At 37.0% G+C, this 27123-nt stretch overlaps 1 protein-coding gene across 1 annotated transcript in view; it reads left to right on the top strand.

Moving 5' to 3' along the window:
- cdh12a (cadherin 12, type 2a (N-cadherin 2)) overlaps positions 1–27123 on the top strand; it is a 43593-nt gene that overhangs the window by 5176 nt on the left and 11294 nt on the right. Inside the window, exons 2-7 of the mRNA XM_056742972.1 lie at positions 5795–6192; positions 11642–11936; positions 13852–13971; positions 17459–17626; positions 19705–19892; positions 26355–26608. Of these exons, the coding sequence (XP_056598950.1) occupies positions 5962–6192; positions 11642–11936; positions 13852–13971; positions 17459–17626; positions 19705–19892; positions 26355–26608 (1256 nt within the window). The 5' untranslated portion in view covers positions 5795–5961. The remainder of the gene's footprint in view (positions 1–5794; positions 6193–11641; positions 11937–13851; positions 13972–17458; positions 17627–19704; positions 19893–26354; positions 26609–27123) is intronic.

Here is a 27123-nt window from a genome sequence, read left to right as displayed (position 1 = left end):
AGTGAAGTCCAGAGTCCCATGTTCTGTCATGAAATACTGTACACAATTTACTGTACATGCCCACACACCTGTATCTGTTTTCGACACAAACAAATGCCCTGAGAATCAGACTTCATGTGAGGTAAACTTCTGTGTTCTGTTGAGCTTTGCTTTGTCTGTCATGTTTGTTGGCTATACAAAGAGATTTCAGTGTGTTCTCTGAGAAAACAGTTGCCCCAAAGCAGTCCTGTAGAAACCTATCCTCTTTAAATGCACAGGTATCAGGCCATGGAGACTATATAAAAACACAACGCTATAAACAAGTGGATGTGAACAAAGTCTTGGATGTGGTAGTCAATGTGAATTATAAAAATAGATTGAAATGGCTGAAAGGAAATTGCTGAGATCAGCAAAGATACCTTCAGAAGGATACAACATATTCTCAATAAATTGTCCGCCTAATACGACACACATGAAGCACCAGTGGGCTTTAGTCAGGGTGGATTGCATCTTTAATTTGATAACAATTAAAGTAACGCTGTGAGGGACAATTGTAAGGTTGAAGGGTGCCGTTGAAAGGTGCAAGAAAAAATGGTCCTGGTTGGAAGCATGGGTTAATTAAATGTTTTACTTCTAACGCTGATCCTTTAATTTAATAATAAAATCTCCATCTCTTGCACATCCTTACACATCTTTGTAATTAATAACGTCAAAAGTGTCTTGAACAGAAGACATTTGAAAGCTGTTATTAATGGTCATACTTTAATGTGCTGTGGAGGTCAAGCACCAGCAAGCCCAATACATGACTGTATTATGGAAATAAGGGGGGCAGTCATGGCCTGATGGTAAGAGAATCAGACTTTGACCACGAGGTTGCCGGTTTGATCCTCAGGGCAGGCGTGTTATGACTGAGGTGCCCTTGTGCAAGGCACCTTACCCTTCTTGCTCCCTGGGTGCTGCAGGGACAGCTGGCCACTGCTCCGGGTCTACGTGTGTTCAACACTTGCTGTGCATGTGTTCACTCTCTGCATGGGTTAAATGCAGAGGTCACATACCTGACAAATAGGTCACTTTCACTTCATAAGCATAGTGACACTGACTCTAGATCATGCCTATACCTAGAATTTGACTCGTTTGTGCTGATTTTAGGACACAATCCATGGATTTAGATATCGTAAATAGTTTTTAGTGGAATAACACCGTCTATCCGGGGATAAATCGAATTTTGGTAATTACAGGTTTCTCAGTTTGGCGTGGAATTATAGGTGTTTTTGCATTGTTTACATTTTTAATTTGTGAAGACATGCTTTTATTGTTTTTCAAGCTAAAATGTTGATGCACCAAAATACGAATGAAATTGAACGGACTGCACTTCTGTCCCTCAAAACATAATTTTCCTTTGTATTAATTTAAATATGCCTTAATCTACCTTGGCCAATCCAAGGTCAATGTTCCTCAGCATTGATCCCTCTCTGCAAGTCATTTTTAGCATGCAAGCAAAGTGGGTGTTCTTCATGTTACAGATGGGTAGCCATTTTCCATCTACAGATAAATGAAATCATTCGAATTACTTTTAAAACTAACATTTTTATATAATTTAAGTGATCATTGCCCGGAAAGACCATCTGCTTCAGTGCTAAAGCCTATATACAGAGTTTTGCTCTGTAGTGTAAGCCCTATGTCTTAAATTGACAGGCTTTGAATGGGATAAGATTTATGGAGTTAACTTGACGGGTAATTGGATTCCTTTTAAATCACATTGGGACTCACACGTTTATATTGCTGAACAAAGTTTCAATATTTTATTACATGATCTTCTGCTTTTGCATTTCTTTCGTTGTGTTCAACAGAACCCAAACTTATGTAAGAGCGCATGTATATCTCTTTTCAATTAAAGGTTTGTCCTTAAAAAGTGGATGTGTGTGCAGGTTTTGGCAATACATGTGAGGGCCAAATATTGCAAAATTCCACACAAATATAACAATACCAATCAATTGCTCATGTATCCTAAATGCAGTGGCGTATGGGACACCCCACACCCCTAGCAGTGTTTTGTCGCCCCACCCCTTAGATGGGCCCCTTCGCAAATTTATCTATGCATTGGTTTATATTATATTGGTCCACGTAAACCAATATTCAGAGGCCCCAGGGCGAACAGTAATGTTTGGGGGGTCTATAAGCAACTAAGTAACGAAATCATGCTTGTAAATGCGGCACATTCGGACATTAACTGACTGCGCAAAGTAATCCATCTCTGCGGGCGTCAGTTGCGCACTGCCTATTCCTTAAATTAACGTTTTTAACTAAAACGGAGTAAAAATAAAGTTAAATCCTGCCCATTGTCCATCAGGAGTAGACTTTCAACTTGAGCTCACGCATACGTGTCCGGAGCACAATACCTGCGAGTTGTAGATGCGATGTGGTTTTCGTCCGGTGCTCATCTTTGTCTCAACTTTAACTATTATAAGTGTCAATTTCAAAGATAGCATTGGATTTGGCATTTGGCAGATGCTTTTATCCAAAGCGACTTACATTGTAGTAACCTATACATTTATACGTAGGTATGTGCAATCCCCTGTGATCGGACCCACAACCTTGCGTTGCTCTTACCTCTGAGCTACAGGAAAGCTTGGAGGAATATCAACTTGGAGGAAAGCAAATGTTGTATGACGTTTGGACATGTATGACGTTGGAAATACACTAATCATAGGCTACATAACATGCAGTGGAAGTTAAATAATGAAGATAATTAATTTAGACGGGTGTGTCAAAAGCAGGGATTGAAGATTATGTGACGGAAAATGCAGGGGGGACTGTTGAGGCACTGCTCCAGTACAGTTTTGCGTAGCCACTCTCAAAATGGCGACACGAATTTTAAAACCTAGGTCAAGTTTAATTAATACAGATATGTAGGCTATGCCGTTAAAGCAGGTGTTTGACATGACATCAGTGCTGGTGGGAGGGGCCCATCTTGTGCTTTGGGGGATGGCACTCCTCAACTGATTGCATGTTGCCTGTTCGATTTGCAAGGATATATATAAGCATATAAGCATCTGCCAAACGCATAACTGTAAATCATCTTTTGCTGTTCTTCATGTCACAAGTTGTTTGTGCTCGGTTTAGACGTATAGTAAATATTCGTTTTTTGAAGGCATCACTAGTATTGCTTTGTGAATTTACTGTATGTGTGTGTGCTGCCTGTTATTCTTCTCGGACAACCTTTCCGTTTCTGTTTTTCTTGTCCTCAGCCTCCGCTTCCTGCACTCTTTTATTGTCTAACAGGACATGACAGCGCAAGTTCAGCGACTCTGCTGGGTGATGCATGCTAGAAAGTAACATGTTTACTCTGCAACATTTTAAAAGTTGGCTTCTATCGTGTCATGTCACGTCAGCCAAAATACACCAACTGGTTGAAAAATACACCAATTCAACAGAGTCAAGATCAACAAGAAAAACATGAAAAGTCAAAAATAATGAGGGCATAGTTTTAAAATGTGATAACCTTTGGGCACGCTGACTCTTTCAGGGTACACTACAGTGGAAATCTTTGAGCTTGTTAAGTGTAGTGACAAATGCTGAGGTTTTCCCATGGAGAAAATTGCTACAGAAACACAATGTCCTACCAAACATAATGTCACTACCATAGTATAGCGCATAACAGGTCTCCAGAGACTGGACTGCAATCATCTGCTCAATGTGGTGAGCTGTCCAGCAATTAATGTTGCAGTTGTCCTGTTTGTGGTCTTGTCCTCTTTATCTAAATTGATTTTTACATGTTGCAATATGACACCACTTTCAGGTCTACAACGCTTAATTTCTCATATTCGTACATACAACAAGTTGTTCATTTTGGCACTTGAATTAAAGATGGGGCAACACATGCAGTTTATGCCAATCTCATATTTATCTTGATACCTATACAGTAGTATTGCATACGTCGTATCTTCGAAGACTATTTTGTTTGATCAAATGAATTAAAGAAAGATACAGCTGTACGATTATTTCCGGAAACAGACGATATGCTGGAGGCAGGCAAGGGGGACGATACTACAGCACGAGCACAGAATATCGCATTATCCCTTCGTTGTTTACATTATGCATGAACATGCCATTTGCCAACAAAACAAAGACATATGACTTAGTTTGACTTACCACGTGCATTCATTTCCGTCATTTTTTTCAGTTCCAAATGATCTTCAAATCCAGGGTTATATCCACCGTTTATATAACATCCATCACTGAAATACCGTGAACAAAAAAACACACCTCAACTTCTCTCACTCTTGCAAGATTAACGAGCTGTAGCTGCAAACCCACAGCGAGCCATTCTCGATAAGCTGGCTTTCCTATCGCTCGCCGGTTAGCGCGTTGGCAGGCTATTTCTTTCACCTTGCCTTGGGCGTGCGTTTCTGGGAGAATTGCCCAATAAAAGTAATAGGATCCCTGTTACGAAACAGGGATCCAGACTTATACAAATCTTACCGAAACAAGTTGGAGAAAACAAGTGACTGAAAGTATCCATCTTTTTTTTGCATAGACTATTTAGTCTGTAACTAATCTAATTTAATAGATTTGTCACACTGATTCAATGCTTGTGTGCTGGTGAATCTTAATAGTGATTCATTAAAAAAAGTCATATTTGAGTTACTAGTCACACTGTATATTTACGTATCAGCAAAGAAAACCTGTGTCAGAAACCTGTGTTGGTGTCTTTTAAATCTCATCCCTTTAACTGCTCAGATGATTTGGTTTGGTAACTGTTCAGGTTAATAGTCCACTTTAGATATTTTACAAATTATAAAGAACTTTGCACATTAAGAGTATTAGTAGACTGTCTGCCTGCATCTGCTAATACTTTACTATTATAATCCCTCAAAATCATTCTGCTGTCTATAAGTAACTTTGTAACGATACATGTCAACTTATTCTCCAAACTCTATACCCAACCATCACCTAATACTAATAGTAATTATCCAAGGAGAGTTTGTTAACATGTAGATGCAAATTATTGACAGTTAGTTGACATGTAATTTCAAAGTTACTTTCAGTAAAATGTCTAAAGTGGATTATATAAAATGTATAAAAGATCACTTATTTTGCAGTGCAGGGACTGGAAAATCTGTCCTTATAAAATTTGTCTTTCATATTTTTATAAAAAGATTAATCAAGAATAAATGAGGACTCTTTTGTGATGTGATATGTAATGTATCATTTTCTTCCACCATTAAGCAGGATTAAAATGCAAAAAGGCTGAAGACACCTGCTTTAAAAGCATATTCAGTACTTTGTTTCAATAGCCAGACAGATGTGATGCGCCCTTATTTAATTATTTGTGTGATATTAGATTCATTTCTACCTACTTTTACAGGTTTATTTAGAGAGTGATTAAGAGTTAAGTTACGTTTGTGAGCCTAACCATCTGGCCTGGTTTACTTCTTGTGTTGTTAAGTCAAATTGGAAAAAATAACTTTTTAAGCAGGTTAACCTTTATTTTTACTTCTAATGCAATACATTTGTGCACAGCATTGCATATCCACCATAATCTTTTCTTGCAATCTTTATTCAAACTTCCAGTTCTAAATTAACTCAAATGAGCCAATTTGTTCATGTCTCCTGTTTTTGCAAAGCCTTTAAGCTAGATTATTTAATAGCCTTGACAAAAATGTACACACTAATATTCAGAAGATGAAGATGTATCAGATGAGTGGGTAGGCTTTCTTTTTCTATTTATTGAATTCCAGTGTGATATACAGACAACTTTAAAAATCCTTTAATCTCTTTGATTTAAAACAATGTCACTTCATTTCTCTTGTAGGTGGTTAACAAAATTGTCAAGAACTGCCCTGATGTTCCACGGATATTAGTTCTTCCATGCAGCCAAGGCATTGTGGAGGGCATCATATTGGATTCATCATACCCCTGGCGTCTCTATACAAGTGACTTGTGTCCAGCAAAGGATCTGTGCACCTACAGCTTGTTCCAATGCTCATGGGGAACTGCCTGCTGCTCTTCCTCTGGTGTCTCTTAGACAAAAGCTTTGTGTCTCCCCTGCACTCAAACCAGAGCAGGATGGCGAAAGAGCACCACAGAAATCTCATGGCACATAGGAAATATGGAATGATGGGAGCTCACAGAGTCAAGAGAGGATGGGTGTGGAATCAGTTCTTCGTCCTGGAGGAATACATGGGATCCGATCCACAGTATGTTGGGAAGGTAAGATGTTATAGATTCTTAAAGCCATGCTTTAAATCAAAGCTATTGATATTTTGGGGCCTGTAAATAAGAAGGTGGAGGAGTTCAAAGGCTTGTGCTTGCTCTTTGTAACGAAATCCTTCCGGCTATGCTATTTTTTCTTTTTCTTCCTTTTTTCGTGGTCAGCTTTAGAATGATTAAAGCGGTATATTTTATATGATTGTGACATGTAACATGTTTTAAGCAGAGAAATAAGAAATGGTTAAAACTAGAGATACATCGATACTGAATTACTCCACGAATGCAAATTATTCATAGTGATATCTGCTAATGCCAATACAGATTCTGATTCTGAATATTAAATTTATATTTCTAAATTAATATTAATAACTTTCTAAATGATATTAATTATCATGATGACTATTAATATTGAACATCAAACTGGTGATGTTTTTTAACATTTTCTACAAAGCACAAAAGGCATTGCATTTTCCGTCCTCTTTTGATTGACATTGGTCATTGGCTGTTTTTAAACTATTGAAACCAATGAAAATTTGCTTTTATCGACTGATATCGATTATTGGCCGATATATCGGTGCATCTTTAGTTAAAACCTGTATAGTTTTATAAGCCGAGTAAGCACAACGTCACAGAAGTCCAAATTACTTTAGATTGACCTTTTTACAAAACTTTACTCATTAGCATTTGCTGCTATGAAATGTTACAACAATTGCCAAGCCTTTTATTGTGCCATATTATCCTGGTATTGCATTAAATCATTAAATCATTGTTGTTCTTAATGAGATTTTTGTTACTTTTGAACACCAGCTGATATTTAAAAGTAATCTAAAAAGTAATCTATCTGGAGCATTTAAGAGACTAAATGATCAAAATATTTAACAAATAAAATATGATTTATATTTAATTGAACAATGAATAAGTATTACATTGCAACTGTATAAGCTAGTGCTTTCAAAGCAATGTATATAATTATGCTAATACGCTATCTAGAATTATTCACAATATTTTAAATTGCCCACAATTACAATCGTGTGCAAATTATTATCACCGTAAATGGTAGAATTGAATACCAGCAGAGTTCGAATGCCTATTTCAGTCAGCCTTTACAGTCACAGCAAAACTACAGTCCCGTCTACTTGAATGGGGGATGATATTTCTAAAATTGCTGGCAAAAACCACAGTTAAATAGCATATTTCCGACCAACCATTAAACCTGACATTAACTGTACCATAACTTATGCTTCCAATGCTTAGATTGCACAAAATAACACCTTATTTTGAGGTCCCTTCAGGTGGGTCTCAGGCGCCTCTTTTTAGAGCCCCATCTTCAAGAATTGTGAGTCTATATCAATTGACGAATAGAACAGTCATAATGAACGTTGCATTCCCTCCCCAGAATGGCAAAAGCACATCTTGTTAATAGTTGATAGTGGTACACGTCTATTTACTGAGGACACTAAAATGCAATGGTTTATTGCACATTTTTGTTTATTGAACACGTTGGAATCCACCAAAACTCTTGACGTCAAAACATTGACGTCAAAATCTAAACCTGACTACTACAATCTGAAACCCCTTTTTATTAGTATTCACAGGGATAAGTCTTAAAGAACGCCATGTGTCCCTGACTGAAAATCCAGCATCAAGGTCCTTTACAAAGAAGGTTGGAATTGAGCACTTCCAGCTTAAATGGGATCAGAGTTAAATTGGATAGTTTGCAGTCAATGCCAGTGCAATCAGTGTGGCCTAACTGAGTGCTGTCTGAGCGGATGTAAACTGGGAGACAGGGGCTTGTCTCAGCCATGTTCTCAAACACCTGCCACCTCTGCTCCTGTAGAGCCGCCGCATTATAAAACAACTCAGTCTCCTTTGCCAAAGATAAGGCAAGTTGACATGATGGAGCCTTGCCTGTTACCTCTGATTTATCTAACAGCAGAAGCAGAATTTAATTGCAAACAAGCGTGTAGGCTTGTCCTTATGAATAGGGTTTGTTGGGTCTAGGCTGTTTAACACAGGTCACTGGAGGAAGATGGCTCACAGGCTACTGATGAAATCCATGGGTGATGCTTTCGTCCACATCACATGGGCATGCTGCTGTATAAAGAGTCATTTTTTTCAGGAATAGTTCAACTTCAAAATTAAAATTCTGTCATCATTTACACGCCCTCTTGTCATTTCTAAACCCGTATGACTTTCTTTCTTCTGCAGAATGCAAAAGAAGATATTTTGTAAAATGTCGGTAACAGAAAATCATTGGTCCCCATTGACTTGCATGAGTTTTGTGTCCATACAATAGAAGTCAATGGGGACGGTTTATGCTTACCAACATTTAAAACATATCTTCTTATGTGTTTTTCAGAAGAAAGATAATCACACAGGTTTGAAATGACAACAGGGTGAGTAAATGATAAGGTGAAATTTTCAAAGGGATGCACGATAAATTATCGTCTATATTGGTATCGGCTTATAAATGATCATTTTTAAATGTTATCGGTCGATAATAAGATGTAGGCCTGATGTAGATATATATTATAGCTGATAAATTATATATAATTTCCTCTGGTTGAACCACTTCAGCTGCACTGTACTGTCTTTCTGTCATGATCATTCACTTACTGCTATTAGCGAAACATTTTTGATGTTGGATGTAGATATTTATGAATGTGTAAGGAACAAAAGCATAACGCTTGACGTCGTCTGTTGTCTGAATGTCTTGAGACCTCTTAGACTTGTTGCTGTTGACAACACCTTTCTGGGTTGCTCTGGAAGAACATCTTTAATTAGTTTATGTTATAAACATTATACCAGAAAAGTTTAAAAGTTAAATAATCTTTTATTAGTGTAAAGTGGGCTTGGAATATGATGTTATATTTAAATTGAGATACTGCATATCGGCCAATATATCGGTTATCGGCTTACAATGTTCAAGAATGATCGATTATCGCTATCGGACAAAATTTGCATATCGGTGCATCCCTAGAATTTTCATTTTGATGGTGAACTATTCCTTTACCGTCATGATATTAGTGTACTAGTTAAGTATACTAATATCAGTGTACTAGTAGTATAGCTGCAAGTGTACTATTTTAGTAGTACAAGCAAGGTATTAAATTGACTAAATTTAGATAATAAAAATTATATTTGAAGTATTCATTAACGCAAGTACACGTTGAATGCAAACTATTTTACAGACATATTTTTTATTTCTACTACAACAATACTTTAAGTGAACTGATAGTTTAGCTCAATATTTGCAGCACTCTTTAGTTTATGAAAGTACATGTTGAAGTATATTGTCAGTAAACTACAGGTTTATACTTTATTTAGGTAAATTTCCGATTATGACTGTACAAACAGGATCAGATGCAGTTACGCACATGTTTTATTTTCTCTTAACTCTTCCACAGATCTGACTTGTTGCTATATAAACATGAACATGTAAGTTTATAAGACGGTAGAAACCTAAGTTTAAAAAAAAAGTTCAATAGACTACTCAATCAAAGCCAAGTATACATAGAAAACATCATCTCGATCAAAAGGTTTAGTAGCAATTGACTAGATATTCCCAGACTTTTCTAAGTATATATGTCATACTAAGACTGTTATGTATGGCCAGTCAGAAACTGTCTTCTACAAAGTGTGTTTCAGATCAATACACTTTATTTCTGTGGTATGTGTGGGGAGAGACTTTGATCAGAGGCGGCACCATGGGAAATTATAACTCATTCCATCATCTCCTGTTTGAGCCATCATCACAATTAAAGTGTCCTCATACATCACATATCACATCAAAGGGTTGCTTGACAAAGAATTATCTTTAAAGTGAGCATGCAAGGGAAACAGTAATGGAAGACAAAGTTCCCTCTGATTTGCGTTTACGATGTGTCATATAGGTCTATAGATATAAGAAGGATGACACTGCTGATGTTCTGTTTAACAATCTTGGTCATGAAATGCTCAGCTGCAATGCTCAGTTAACGCCATTCGTTTGGAAAACATGTAGTAGCTTACTGTGCTAACTCTGGTTTAGCATTTAGATTGGCTTGTCTGCTGGTTGTGGTTAGATTTAAGGTGTTTCTGAGGTTGTCATAAGGAACTGTTTAATTTGATTCTAATTGGAAGGTTTTGGAGAATAATTTTGGAAATAATTTACAATTATGCAGCTGATTATGCCAACAATTAAAAACATGTTGATTCCAAATTGTCTTAAATTCAAACTTAAACTGTGTTTTTGTGATTGACTGTAACAGTTTGAAAATTTAACACTGAGAAATGGACCAATTTACTTTATCAAATTTTTCCACAAGTTTTCTCATGTCCTTATTTTTCCTGTGAAGCAAAGCACACTCCTTGTTTGACCTTTGCAGTGAGGATATATTACCCCACTGTCACATTTTCTTTACACGTATGACCTTTTCACTAGAAAATAACTCTTCTCGAAACCACTGGCATTTTTGCTATTGTACTGTGAACACTAGGTCTCTTTACCCTGGACTCATTGTGGGTTGCAGTTGTGAAACCGAGCGCTGCTATATGGACATTCAAATTGGGCGTTTAAGCAAAATCTTCTGGTTTGAGGTTTATTGCCTCATTTACATTCATATCAGATTAGTGGTGTAAAAGCTGGACATAGATTCTCTTTTTACAGTAGCTCATGGATTATCTACTCTCTTAAAGTGTGCCCCTGTGGTGGATCATAAAGTCTAACGGTATTTGATTTGATGGCCTGTTGTATCCAACTAATGTAACTTTTTTATTAGCTACCCGTGAACTTGGCAGGATTTAGCATTACAGTTTTGCCTCAATGTTTTGATCATCGCACATCCTTTCACAATACACCAGAGATGTTTTTATTGCAGCATATTAATTCCAGAACTTCTAACTTAATCCTTTCCTTTCAGAAAGAGCATCAAACTCAATGTCACAGGATCTTAAAAATCATGCAGTGTTCCCTACAGTTCCATTCAGATGGAAGATAGTGGTATAAAAATATTACAATCTGAAAACAGAGTTTTATAAAATCTCCAGAAAAATCTCCATTATATTTTCAGCTGTTGAACACCCATGCTGTTCATAAATCATGATGTTGTCAAGCCTACAAACGCCTGAAAAGTAATACCACATCAATCCTCTTTGGACATACTCAAACTGTATCAGTAATGATATGTCACCCACACCATAGCCAACAAGTGGTCACATAATCTGATGCTGATATGAAATTGGTTTGTAAATCTGATTTACTGTAAGTATATTTGAAATGGATTAAAATAAATTGTCCATGTCCCTTTGGATATGATAGATTTACGTTTTGTAAATGATTACTTCTTGCAACACACCCTGGACTATTGTTTCTGATTTCATTTTTCAAATGTTTACAACTAAATTATATGAATGAGTAATGAATGAAAAGCAAATTCTCATCGCTGCTTTTCGTTTTGCCATATTTCAGCTTCACTCAGACTTGGATAAGGGAGATAATATGGTCAAATACACACTCTCAGGTGAAGGAGTTGGCTCTATATTCACTGTTGAGCCAAGCACAGGAGACATTCACGCCTTAAGGAGCCTGGACAGAGAGGAAAAACCTTATTACACGCTGAGAGCGCAGGCTGTTGATGTTCTCACTGGCAGACCCTTAGAACCCCAGTCTGAGTTTATTATCAAAGTTCAGGACATCAACGACAATGAGCCAAGATTCCTGGAGGGCCCGTACACAGCCAGTGTTCCAGAGATGTCACCTGTCGGTGAGTTCACCTCTCCTTATATCCCAGATGGCAGGCAGTTTTTAGGGGCATTGTGTAAGAGCAATTATAAATGATTTGTAGTTCGTAATTACTGGCTGTATTCTGGATTGTTCGCCTAGTTAACGTATTGACTAAATACTGTAGCTCATTACTCCATGTTCAACATTAGTGACATCCCATTAGGCATCAGTATTTTGCTTATAGTAATTAAACAGCAAGTGTGTCATTTTTATATATTTGAACACTTCCTCATATCCAAGAGTAATGAACAAAAAGTGTAATCTCTTTCTGTGGAGTTCTCAAAACATTTCTCTGCTTGTTTTTGCCTAATATGAACTATAGATACATCATACATACTGTTTGAAAGTTTAGATTCACTTAAACTTTAGAAAAGTATTAAACTTGTCAAAACTATAAAATACCACAAATGTTACTTTGGGATTTTTTCCAAACAAAAGAAAATGCAAAATAAAGTGTGTTGAGTTTTAGCATTTCCGTTTTCTTTGGCTAGAATCTGCAAAGATGTTCTTCAAACATGTTTTCAACCCGCTTCTCGGTGTCTCACTCTGGGATGCTTTTTAAACAGTATTGAGAGGGTTCCCATATATCGTCACTGTCCAACCGAAACCTCTGAAATCCAAACTCGCTGGTTTTCAGGAAATGGATAATACGCTGTACTTTTAAAATGATTAAATATACTGTATTGTCAAAGTTGACAAGCACTTTAAAAAAAATTGTTCGATATTTGCAAAACCCAGTGACAAACATAAAGGGTGACTAAAAGTAATGAATTAGTGTATGGGAAAAAATAAAAAACAAAAAAATGGAAAAACAAGCTTACAGAAGTACAACAGCTAAATGTTGGGGCTTTTACTGTCTGACATTTCTTTATTTTTCTCTTATTTCTCTTTATTTCATTCCACACCATGCATTTAAAATTGGGATTTTTAAATTTGATTTTTAAATCAGCACAATTATATTTTGTAACAGACATTCAAACATTTGAGATTTTTTGATTATGAGACACATTTTTGTCAAGTGACTCTAAACTATTGAACAATGGTGTGCATTCAACACAAGAACACATAAAAAAATCACTCAATCCCTGTATGGATGAAACCCAAAACCATCTGTAGACATACTGTTATCTCTTTAGCTTACTTTAACAGAATGGCCTGATAACAAATCCCAAAAGCTTAGTCTTACACCAAATGCTGCTTAACAGTGTCTCACCCCAATCTGCCATTCCTATAAATTTACACTTAGGAAACCTCAATGTCTCTTTTTTATGCCATTCCATTAGCGGGTCTTCCTAAACCATGTCTTGAATTGATAGATTTCCAATCCTATTTTTTTAAGAATGGCACCCTGTTTAACTATTCAAAGCTTTTCAGCATTTTGTTTCGTTTCTTTGCTTTAGGGCGATAAGCAAACATGCAGAGAACAGTAAAGCCAACATGTTTTTAAAGTGCACACACATTTGCAAGAAAGCAGAAAATGTTGAGCTGAGAAATTAGTTAAAGATCAATAAGCAACATATAATGAGAGCAAATTAATGGCAAGTAAATTTAAGTGCTTAAAATGCTAAAACATTTATGCAATATGTGCATTTGGTTTGTGTCTCTCTATCCTTCAGATTCTATATGTATTTAAAGTGGTAGTGGTGCCCTTCTTTGCTCTGACTGGCACATTTACATTTATGCATTCGGCAGACAATTTTATGCAAAGCAATTTACAGTGCATTAACGGTAAATGTATTTCTTAATGTGTGTTCCCGGACAATTGAACCCATGGCCCTTTCCATCACTAACACGGTTCTCTAAGACAAACTTGAAAGTGTCGACACGCTCTGTATGTATCTACATTTGTTGCATGTGGCATTTTAGTGTTATTTGTGTTTGATGTTTGCGAGCAGGCACATATGTGACGCAGATAACCGCCTCTGATGCTGATGATCCCACATATGGAAACAGTGCACGGATTGTGTACAGTATCCTGCATGGACAGCCCTACTTCTCAGTTGATGCAAAAACAGGTGAGACAGCACATTGTTATAAATCAGGTGATAGCGTTCTTTATTTGTATGTGCTGTTCAAGGACAGATTGAACTGCAAACTTTGAATCTGCGATCTTTCCAGACAATTCACCAAATGCAGCTAGCACTGCCCACGACCTGAAAATGTTGTAGACTGCACATTGCATCAATTCCATAATCGGAGTCCTTTCAGCATTTTCTTCTTTATATACTCGATTAAAATGCTCTTTCCCATCATTTCATCATCATTGGGTTATGGTATAAATAGATTACTTCTGACGTGATTGCCGGAATATACACAAAAGATCTCTTTCGAGCCAAATTTGTCTTTGAGAGGGTGGTAATGGAGCAATGTTAGTTTCACAAAGCAAGTAATGCTGCATTTTGTAAATAACTAACGCTTTTGATGTTCCCTCTTTGTAAAATAAGCTTTTGTCGACTAAATGTAAACGTAATCATTTTTTTATTTAAAGGAACCATGTATCTTGAATTTAAGACTCACAGTATAGTTTAAGCCAACTTAGCACTTGGTAAAACTGAATTGTTTTGTTAATTTTCCCCTGATCTTTTGCATTATGCAGAGTTCAGCATAGCTTTCTGTGCAAAGCACATCCATTCAGCAGCTTAGCCTTTGGCATTCTATTCACCTTAAGCCATGCTGTCATCCGCAGATCAAAACGTGGCTCCTCTGAGAGAGACTCTATTAGGATTGATTAGCCTTTAGAAGGCTGTCAAAGGTCTGACTTTTTTAAAACAGTTCTCAGAAGCTGTACAGCATTGAATAATGAAGGCCTGTTGAATTCTTCATCTAGCTGTAGGTGCTTTATGTCCATCAGAAGTTTACTGAATTCTAAAAGGTCTGATTATTTACATTATATATCTACTGTCCATCTGGTTTTCAACCAATTGATGTATATTAGGGCTGTTACAGTTTAAAGATTTTCACTACATGGAATTCACAATAATGATATTATCGCACAACCCGGTATCATGCCGAAGCGCGTTATATACATGCCGGTGTTCTGACTAATTTTGCTACCATTTCAAGTTTTGCTACCTCCTTACAAAACAGGACTAGCCCCTACCCAACCCGTTTTTCATCCTCTAGGCATGTTACTGGTGTACATGGTATTTTCTGTACGTTTTTTACTTTGTGCGCATTTTAGGACGTAAGCCGACCCCATACACCTTAACCTAAAAGTTTGTATATCATATTATATAAAACACTACACATAACAGGCAGATATGGCAACAGATGCTATTTATTTAAAAAAGTGTTCCGAGCCCAAAGATCTGGTTCCGGTTGCGTACAATTTCAAAGATTGCCTCTGGTACGTCAGGTTCGATTGTGAAATGGCATTGGCTCTATATATGTCTCGTGTCTGGTTGCGTCATTATGTTCGCTTATGTTATGAAAGGGCATTAGACTTGTTCGACTTGATGCGACGCTGCAAGATCTGACTGGCAGATGACATCAAAGTACCACAAGAGTGTTTCGAAAACAAACTTCATGTTTTTTCAAATCTGCCTGCTAAATGACTAAATGTAAATGTAAGTGCTCTAAAACATTTATTGACATGAATGGCATGCAGTGAGTGAAACTGATGTCTGTGTTTTGTTGGCAATGGCTGGGCACGTCCTTTGGTTCAGCCTACCCCTCCCCCCCGCATGCACCATATGTTTTCAAAAACAATCATGAAGCTGTATCTATCTTTCATAAATGTGATCAAACTAAAAACTCTTCAAAGATACGAACTATGCAATACTACTCTATAGGTTCACAAGATTAATATGAGATTGGCTTAAACCCTGTGTTACGCCCGCTTTAAGAGAAGATCTTTCATTTTTTTGGTCTTTTGGTCAATGAATTACACAAAAGATACACTCTTTATAAATAAAGGTGCTTGAAAGGTTCTTCACAGCAATGCGATAGAAGGAACTTTTTCGTCTAATGAACCGTTAAAGGAGGAGTAGTTTCAAAAATGGTTCTTCTATGGCATGGCTTTTGAATCTTTTGAAGGACCTTCATTTTTAAGAGTGTACGATTGTAGTGAGACGGAAAGACAGGCAAAAGTCTTAAAGGGATACTCCACCTTAAAAATAAGAATACTGTCAAGAATTATTCCCCCCCACCCCAAGTTGTTCCAAACCAGTGAACTATCACTTTGAGGCAAAAGTGATTATTTACGATATCATCAAATGTGTAAACTAAACACTGTATCGATAAAATCACAGTTCATCTAAATATATTGCGAGAGCCCAAATGTATGTTGGACATCTGTAAGCCATTTCTTGCATGTACAGTATGCACATGTTTTTGACTACAGGGGACGCTATAGAACTAAAGTGGACATTTTATACTTCAGAATATGCTTATTATATGTAAAAAAGTATGAATCTGAATTTTCATGCCCTTAGAGTAATAAAAACTGGAGTTGACTGGGGTTGTTAAATGTATCAGAAGGTAGAAACAATCTATAGTGGCATTGATGCTGCAATGCGTTACTTTTCCTACTTCTGTTTGAAACATAAAATGCAGATTGCTTTATATACTTGTTTAATTGTCGAGAAATGATTTTCGACAGGCCAATTTTAAAATACAAAAATATATTGCAAATATTCAAGCATTAGGAATGGCGTTTTACAAATAAATGCATTTTAAACCTTCAAATTAAGTGAATTTAGTGCCTTTTATCTATATGAATAGGCCATAGCGTTAAACAATGTAATTTGGTGCAACTGTGATTTATCTTAAATTATTATATTTTTAAAGTGAGTTTTTTTAGAGTTTTAAAGTAGTTAGGAAAAAAGTGTTTGCATTACTTTAAGCTTTTTTAAGTAATTATCTTGTATTTTGTTTAATAATATTAGAGTTTCTTTCGTCCTAAAAATCACATACAACTGATCTTTTTTGTTTTTATATACCAGTCACTTAAGCGCACTGTATCAGTGATTTATATTTCAGAAATTTAAATATTTTATTTTTAGTTTAATAATGTTAATTGTTCTAATTGGTCAAACCACATGGTTTAACACATCATTAACCCACTTTTTAACAATATCTGACTACAGCATAAATCTGTATTACAAGCTAAGGGTTGTTAACCAGTTTTCATCACTGATCTATGCACATGCTCAATAAAAAATAGTTATGAAGGATGAAACCCTCAAAAAGATGGTAGAGTATTAAAACCTTTTTTAGACGTTACAAATGAAGCATGTTAGTTTACCTGACAAAACATTTACAATTATGAATTTACAGTCTGAATTGGCTCTATCTCTCTCTTCTCCACCTATAGCTGGTGTGTGCTTTGGCTGCCGTCGCATCATCCAGGTGCATGCTGCACACTGGTGGTTGTTGAGGAGAGACCCCCCTCATATGATTGTAAAGCGCTTTGGGTATACAGCAATACCCAATAAAGTGCAATATAAATGCCTCATTCATTATACTGATCTGATCTGATCTCTTTCACTTTTTCTAACTAAGGGGTCATAAGAGTTGCCTTACCCAACATGGATAGGGAGGTTAAGGAAATGTACCAGGTGGTCATGCAGGCTAAAGACATGGGCGGTCAGCTTGGAGGCTTAGCTGGGACAACCACCATCAACATCACTCTCCGGGATGTCAACGACAACCCACCTCGATTTTCTAAAAGTGAGTCCATAAACAAATGTTTCCTGAAGTCATGGAATCAATATCAAATGCACCAAGGCTAACACAGTCAGCGTTTCTATATCAGCCGCCGTTTATCCCTGGGGTTTACCCTAATGTGAATTTGATCTGGTTTCATATTTGTGGAAACCTTAAACATATGGTAGTTATTTGGATTGTTTATTTCAGTTAATGGGAGGCACTGATCGCAAAGAAGAGCTTTGTTTGAAACAGGAAAAACACTATGCAAGACCCAGCATGGCAAAGTATCTCAGATTTACCACTGGCCACTATCAAGATCTCCTGGGGCTCCTTCTGTGTGCAACTAAATAATGTTGTATTCCTAAATGTGATTAGGATATCTGGACTTCTACTCAGAGCTGCTGAAGTGATAAGTGAAGGATTGTTGTTCACTAAGTCTCATAGTGATTTTTAAATGTAGGGTCTTATGAGAACGTTATGGTGTATTTATGGTATAATGCTCATTACACTTTAAGGCATAGTTCAGCCAGTCATTTTCATTTCATCGCCATGTTGTTCAAAACCTGTATATGACACTTATCTGTGAAGCACAAAAGAATATATTTTGAGAAATGTCTAAATGATTTTGTGTCCATACAATGGAAGTCAATGGGGGCCAATGTTGTTTGGTTACCAATATTCTTCGAAATATCTTCTTTTGTGTTTTGAAAAAGAAAAAAAACTCATACAGGTTTGTAATGACGAGAAGGTGAATAATTTGATGAAAGAATTTATTTTTACGTAAACTAACCCATTGGGTGCTCCAAAATAATCCAATAATAATAATCTTAAATATCCTATTTTAATTTAGGCCTAGCCTTGGTTTAGCCTAATCCCCGATTGGGAAACCGCCCCATAATGTTTAGGTCTTGGGGTTTTACTTGTAAAATACAGATTGCATTTTAATGTTTGGCTCAGTTGAGCGTATTACTTTTATTGTAAGTGACCTACCGTAGCCTCATATTTATTAAAATTCCTTCCTGTGATGATCCAAATGTTTTGAATGTAGTGTTGAACCCACAAGATTCCTACATTTAGAAACCCCAATTCCAATAAAGTTGGGACATTGTGTAAAATTTAAATAAAAGCAGAATATAGTGACTTGCAAATTCTTTTGGACACATATTTAATTGAATGCACCACAAAGACAAGACATGTCATGTTTAAACTGATAATCTTTATCTAAATATTCAGTCATTTTGAATCGATGCCTGCAACACGTTCCAAATGAGCTCCGACAATGGCAACAAAAGATTGGGAAAGTTGAGCTTTGCTAGCGGGAGCAAATACTCCAGAACAACGTTACTCAATGTGCAATTGCAAGGTATTTAGGTATTTCTTCATCTATAGTCCATAATATCATCAAAAGATTCAGAGAATCTGGAACAATCTCTGCATGTAAGTGACATTATTCTGTAGAGGATATTACCACGTGGGCTCAGGAACACTTTGGAAAACCCTTGTTAGTTAACACACTTTGTCGTAGCATCTACAAGTGCAAGTTAAAACAATACCATGCTAAGCAAAAACCATACATCAACAGCAACCAGAAGTGCCGCCGGCTTCTCTAGGCCGAGCTCATCTTAGATGGACTGATGCAAACTGTCAAAGTGTACTGTGGTCGGATGAGTCCACATTTCAAATTGTTGTTAGAAATCATGGATGTCGTGTCCTCCAGGCAAAAGAGGAAAACGACCATCCAGATTGCTATCAGCGCAAGTTCAAAAGCCAGATTCTATGATGGTATGGGGGTGTTTTAGTGCCCGCGGCATGGGTACCTTACACATCTGTGAAGGCAACATTAATGCAGAAAGGTACATACAGGTTTTGGAGCAGAATATGCTGACATTCAAGCAACGTCTTTTTCAGGGACGTCCCTGCTTATCTTTGTGGTGCATTCAAGTAAATATGGGTCCAAGAGAATTTACAAGTCACTGTATTCTGGTTTATTTACATTTTACTCAACGTCCCAACTTCATTGGAATTGGGGTTTGTAGAAATCCAAAAAAATTTTAAGCTAATTTCTTGATAATTACTAATACAGATGTTTGTGAATCCAGGTATCTTTCACCTGCGGGTCCCTGAATCTTCACCAGTGGGCTCATCTGTGGGGAGGCTCAGAGCTCATGATCTGGACTCCGGGAAGAATGCTGATGTGGAGTACAGCATTTTTCCTGCTGATGGAGGATCACTGTTCGATATTCACAGCAATAAACACACTCAGGAGGGAACCGTGATACTGAGAAAGGTAGAGTCAGAGTTCCTTTGTCATTTCTGCCTCTGCTGAAAACTGATTTGGTGTCTGACTGTATTTACTGTACATGCTGAAGTCATTCATTATTCATGCAGTGGCGTTGCCTTATTGGACCCAGTTTATAATGAAGGGATAGGTTGCAGAAAAACAACAAAATGGTCTTCATTTGCTTTGCGCTCATGCCATTACAGACCTGTGTGAATATAAATTAAAAGTCATGTTAAACATAGGACTTATGTGCCTTGTGTGAGGATTTTAATATTCCCCATTAAGATACTATCCTTTCCACCGTGCCTCTCAAGTTTTATTTGTGCATTAAATATATGCTTATTCAAATCTAGCTTGTTGTGATTCTGGTTATTAAACCAACCTCAGATCCAGTGACATTTTGCATCATTGATGTTAAGCTTGCAGACATTCGAATGAGATTCGAGAACTACACAGACGATTTTCTGTGAATAATAGCCTGAATTTTAATCTGATCCTCACATAAAGCAGTCATATCGGATGGGCTGCTTTTATGCTGTGTCTAGATTTGTGCTTCTTGTATGTTTACAAGCTTGACAAACCTCTGATCATAAATCACGTTTGCTGTTCTCGCCACCCTTTTGAATGCATGTTTGATAAATATCTTTTGTGCTGCACAAAGTCGTGACATGAGAGTGAACAAATGATGATGGAATTAGCGTTTTGGGAGCAGTGTTTCATTGATGCATGAAAGTGAATAAGCAATACAAGTTAAAGTAGTTCGCCCAAAAGTGAAAATTCTATCATCAGTAAATAGGTACCGCCGTTGTACGGTTCCCCACATTCTTTCAAATATCTTCTTCTGTGTTTTGCAGAAGAAAGAAAGTCACACAGGTTTGAAATTACAAAATTTACATTTTTGGGGGAACTATCTCTTTAAGATGGATTTTACTGCATCTAGAATCTGTGTAGTAGAATGTAAGAGGATAAGCTCAAGGTAATGATACATTTTAATAAAATCTTAATAATAATAAAGATGTCCTGTATAAACAGTAGAGATAGTTTGTGAGAGGATGTGAATATAATACAATTACATTTGTAATGGTACATTTAGCTGCATTGTTCCATATTTAGCGTGATTGTTTTCATTGAACAATTTGCATTGAATTCTTTGCCGGCATTTGGATGCAATATTGAAATATTTTGCCACCCTATCTAAGGCCGGGTGCCACGGCAGATGCAAATCAGAATGTTATTTCCAAAGCTTTCACACAGCTGTGAATTCACGGAGATAGCAATAACCCACAGTGCTCCTTCATTCACGAGCTTGTGTGTGTTTACCCTCAAGTGACTCGTATCTTATTATTGGATGACCATCCATAGCGTTGTGAATGAATAATGTATTAAGCCACGAAAGTGCTTACGCTTATCCCACACTACAGTATGCAACATCTGCTCTCAGAATTTATCAATTCATTATGTGGATGTGGTAGTCCGTAGAACATTGCTTCTCCATTCCTGTTTTGCCAACATTGCGGGGATGAAAACGAAACCTATAACGCTGACATTTCGAAATGGAGTTTCAAAAACCATTATGAGCTCAATATTTTTGAATTTAGCGGGCATGAATATATGAATGTTGTGGTCATTGTAATGTCTACCTCCTGATGTGAAGTGATAAGTAGACATTCTCTTGGACTCCCGGCCAGTTGCAGATGAGCTGGTCATGGTATAAGCCCTAAGCTAAAACAAACGCTTTTGGAGTGTTCTTATTCTCTGGGGGGTGGAGAGGTTACTCCTTCATTACTCAAAGCTGGTGTAGTCTGTAGAAATGTAATGACAGTCTGCCGCTGAACACTGCTGCTGTACTTTGTTTCTGCTGCAGATGAGGCATCCACAGAATGTCAACGTATTTTTGGGGGCTTTGCCGTGTTTCATAATGTAACGGTTTAACTGCAGTAGATCACGAGAGCCAGGGCGATCATTTTTCTCCCCGTCCTTCACTCCCTCTTTTATTTTCCACCTTTTTATATTCCCTGTGCACGGCAATGTGACATAGTCCTTACATTGCAAAATTGGTGTGCCATATCTGGTGACCCAAAAAAACGTCTGCAAATGGATATGTGGCATCCTCACCATGGGGCATGGAAGAGGGTCAATGACAATGGCCTTTCTTTCCTTCGTTCTCAATAACAGAATTCCCTCTGCTTTAACTTCACTTTGTCGAGCCGCTCCATCACTTCCCTGCTGCGCTTCACTGGGACTTTTCTGAAACGCTGAGATTGAACATTTGGGGTCTCGTGACTTTATTGGATCAGCGCTGGTTCGAGCGGTAAGAGGATGAGCTGGGTTAATTGGAGAAGATAATTGTCTCTGTGTCAACACCATGACATAAGGTGGATTTGACTCTTGCAATTTATGGGACTTTAAGGAACACTACACTTTTTTTCACTGCACTTCCCAAGAGTAAATGAGTTGAGTTTACCGTTTTAGAATGTATTCTGTCGGTCTCCGGGTCTGGTGATAGCACTTTCATCATTGCTTAGCACAGATCGTTGAATCAAATGAGACCAGTAGCATCGCGTTCAAAAATGACCAAAGAGAAATTTGATTCTTCTTTAATTTCCTGCCGTAACATGGCCACAGCAGGCGCAGTGTTATCACGCGGTAACTTAGAAGTTAGCCTAGCACATGCACTCCATGATAACCCTGCGCCTGCTACAGCCATGTTTCGGCAGCAAACTTCCTTGATTATTACGCTGGAGTGGGAGTATAGTTACTAATCAAAACGCCTAGGAAATCGCAACTTTTAATTTTCCGCCTGTCTTAGTACACGATAACTACAGAAGAGTCAAGTTTTAAATAGGAAAAATATCGAAACTCTTTGGTCATTTTTGAACGCGATGCTACTGGTCTAATCGCGCCAGACCCGGAGATCGACAGAATACATTCTAAAACCGTAGAACTCAATTTATTAAATTAAATAAAGTGGACTGTTCCTTTAAGTAATAGGCAGCTACACCCAGGAAGGTTTTGGTAATTGTAACTTGCTGCTCCTTTTTTAGGTTTTGCTGGGATTACTTGGCTCAGAGGACAAATGTTTATTAGTGTGGGAGGCTGAAAATAAGTTTAAATGCTTTTACATTTCTTGAAGTAAGCGGAAATTCAACGTTTCTAACCTGGAATGGATTTTGACTTCTTACAAACTTGTAACCACAGTGCCGTTAAGAATTCATGAATAAATGTCAATAAGTAGGGGAATAAATTAAAATTTTGCTATGTGCAGCGTATTGAATAACAAAACAACTATGTGCCTGCATCTGATTAACATTCTCTTTTGAGTGGAGAGGATCCAAACCGGAGAACTGAGACTTTGTGTTAATTCTCAATGGAACGGTCTCAGAAGACACTGGGACTAGATAAACACTGCCATCTAAAGGTTTCCAGCATTACTTTGTTGCAAGAAGAAGTTCAAAGGACACAGAGAACTGCAACAGGACAGGTTTAGACGACAATAGAATTGAGTAAATGTATAGTTTTGCAATTAAAACATTCACACATTGTCAGATAAAAAGGTGCAAAACGTCCTAATATGTACCATTTAGGTACAGATGTGTGTATATTTGATACCAAAAGGTACCATTGATGTACTATATGCACTCATTAGGTGCAAAGGTTTCCTTTATAAAAGAGTACCATCCCCTTTTGTACCTTTTTTCTGACAGTGCGCTATTTATGGTAAGGCAATTAAATACCTCAACGATTTCCTAATTCAACCGAATGTTATTGTTGGATATAGAAAAGACTATACCATTATTACATTCCTTCTCAGGTCAGAATTTCTAAGCAAAGTTTTTTAAACCACATCAAGGTTAATGATGGCCATAGGTTGCCGCAGGGGCCAATGCGTGCATCTGATGGTCCAGCTGGATCGCTGTTCTGTTATGCCTGAGGATGTTATTGTTTCAGCATGGTCAGCACAATAATGAGCTCAGCCTCCAGACATCACTGCACATACATATCTAAACCTTATTCTGCAATGTTGACTGAAGATGAGAACTCCTGCAGGAACAGTAATGTGCTGAAAAAAAAAAAAGAGTTGTCATTCAGTCATGTTTTCAGTCAAGTGTTTTAGTAAAATTACTGTACCTGAGCTGATCTGCAAAGTTTTAAGGTCAGATATATTCATTATACAAAGCTCCGGTTTGAGGCTCATAACAAACTTGTAAAAAGTTTACTGGTAGAAAGTGTAAAATAAAATGTACACTTAGCTATACACTCAAAAAAAAGGTTTTTGAAAAAACTTAATTAAATTTAGGAAAACATTTCCACGAAATTGAATATCATTTCTCCAATACAATATCATTTGCTGGAAACGATTCTTTATAATCTTGTTGTATAAACTTATTTTTAGAAGTCTTGAATAAATTAATTTGTATCATACCTACTGAATAATGTTATGCAATGCATAATAGAAATAATTTTGTCAGGTTAACGATGTTTTATCTTCCCATGCCTACTACACAAAATAACGTTAAAAAAACATGATTTTTATATGTTAACATTTCATATGTTCATTAAAAGTTCTCAACATTACCGTTTTTAGTTAATGTGACACAACATTTTCTTTTATCTCTTGACCAAGCTTGACAGAAATTCTAATTCAAAAATGACTCAAAAAACTCACAAATATTACAAACTCTTCAAAACCTTGAAGATAGATGAACATTAAACACTAACAAGTGTTTAGACTAATGTTAAGACAACACCAAAATGAATGTCCCAAAAATGAATGGATTCAGTTATTTGACTAAACATAAAACAATCATGTTGTGACCACATTTTTCAAAAGTTGTGTTAACTTGAGCAAGTTAAGTTAATTGAACAAGCAGCAAAACATTTTTTTAGTGTACTTATGAACCAAACACAATGAAGTAATAAAGAACAAATCACAGCTGAGATAACTGTTTCTCCTTGACGGCAATGAGAATAAATGAAAGTAAGTAGAAACTTTTGCTAAAGTCTCCGTCTCAAGGGGAAAATAAATCTCACAAATTTCTTCAATAGAATTTAATAAAAGATCTTAAAATGATTCACCCAAAAGTAACAATAATGTCATCATTTACTCACCCTCATGTCATTTCAAACCGGTCCGACTTACTTCAAAAGAAGATATTTTGAAGAATGTTGTTAATCGGCACCCATTGACTTGCACTGGTTTTGTGTCCATACAATAGAAGTGAATTGGTGCCAGCGCTGTTTGGTTACCAACTGTCTTCAAAATACCTTCGTTTGTGTTCTGCGGAAGAAAGAATGTCATACAGGTTTACAATGACATGAGTTTGAGTAAATGATAGAATATTTTCTTTATATTGGGTCAACTTTTATAATCACATCAACAATGTTAAAAACTGAGCTCAGATATGCTAAGCCTGCAGTCAAGTCAACATTACTCAAGATTTCAATATGAACTCCAACATTTACAAATCCAGATTATTTTACCCATGTATCTCATAGGTAACTTAAAGAGAAACATCAGACCAACTTGATGCTCAAACTAAACACAAATGAAAACCTAGAAAGAGCATTAAAAAAAAATACATTTTTCTTTACTTTCATGTTAAAAGAAACCCCTCAATATTCGTGTTTTTGCAGAAACACTTATTTTATAAAAAATGGCAAAAGTATCTGTTATTGTCAGTGGTGTCAAAAATGTTTTTGCGAAATGATGTTAGTTTTTAAAACGCCTACTTTACTGAGCAAAATGAGATGTCCTGGAGTGTTTTTGTAATAAGCATAATAGGCTCACTTGAATTTAAATTTTTATAAGCTTAGAGAAGCCACAGTCTCACATACCCAACCAGGCAAACATTAGTGAATAAACAAGACAAGATTTATCACAACAAATGTATTTGTGTGTGTTCTGCAGTGGTTTGAGTAATTGAGGTAATTTGCTCTCTGTGTGTTCTGTGAGGCCTTTGCTTTGTCATCCCATTCCTAATACATTAATTTCATTAAATCGGATGTGTTCCATTCACTTATGCCCCAGGCGCAATTTAATTGAAAGTGAATAAATCTGTTAGACACTTTCAAGTCACTTGTGAAGTTCTGAAGTGTGCGGTCTGTCCCAGCTCACTGCGTCTCAGGTGTGACTGAATAAAATCCTGCCTTTTACAAGACTGAATGAGCAGAGTGATGCAAGAGCTACCGGCCAAAGACTTTCCCCACTTGATTTCTTTTCTTCTCCCATGTGAGTCCAGGGTGGACTGCTGTTTATTGTTCTCCTCACGTTTTGATCTTGGCATTAGCCCTCTGTCGTGGATGCATTCTAGTTAGATCTTGACTTTGAGTTTTATACCCTGAATGAAATTGGCTGTGTTTTCTTATTCTGTAACAGTGTACAGCCTCACATCTCACAGACATGAATGCAATTAAGTTAAACCCTTCAAGATTGATTGATTGATGTAAGACGTATTATTCATTTCACAGCGTCTCGATTACGAGACCAGGAAGGCGTACACCTTTAAAGTCGAGGCTTCAAACGTTGTTCTTGATCATCGCTTCCTACATTTGGGACCCTTTAAAGACACGGCCACGGTGAAAGTGAACGTTCTGGATGTGGAGGAGCCTCCTGTCTTCAGCCGGCCGTCCTATAGCATGGAGATGTATGAGGACACGCCTGTAGGCATTATCGTAGGAGCGGTTACAGCCGAGGACCTGGATGTTGGCAACAGTCCTATAAGGTATGCAGGCAGCACACTCACCTTTGTATTCACACTTAAATGCATGGGTGTATACGCAAGCCCTCTCAGGGAATTCCTTTCAGATTTATTTTGTGAGAATGGGTCCACGTGTACATAGACAACATAAACCAATAACAAACGCGTTCCCGTGGGTTTGGTGTCTGCCTCTCTCTGGCGTCTGGGACCTGGTTTGGCAATCTTGTTTTGCATTGGTTTGATTGAATCTACTCTGACAAACTTCTGTAGCAGTTTGCAAGTGTTGACTTCATGTAATGTGGCACATTTGCTTTTTTGGGAAGGGGGTTCATTTAAGTGTCTTTGAAAGTGTTAAAATGTTGATGTTAAAAGCATGTGAGAGCATTCAAAATAAAAATATTTGCAATTCAGGATCTCTTAAGAGAATGCTTTTGTTAAATACGACAATTTGACAAGACGCATTGCAAACTGTGATGAAAATTGAGGTTATGACATAAAAAATATTTCTTGAACTTGTTATCTTTGCAGTATTTGAGGTC

This window comes from Triplophysa dalaica, chromosome 3 (assembly GCF_015846415.1).
Source record: "Triplophysa dalaica isolate WHDGS20190420 chromosome 3, ASM1584641v1, whole genome shotgun sequence".
Lineage (NCBI taxonomy): Eukaryota > Metazoa > Chordata > Actinopteri > Cypriniformes > Nemacheilidae > Triplophysa > Triplophysa dalaica.
This window is presented reverse-complemented; position numbering and strand designations above follow the sequence as displayed.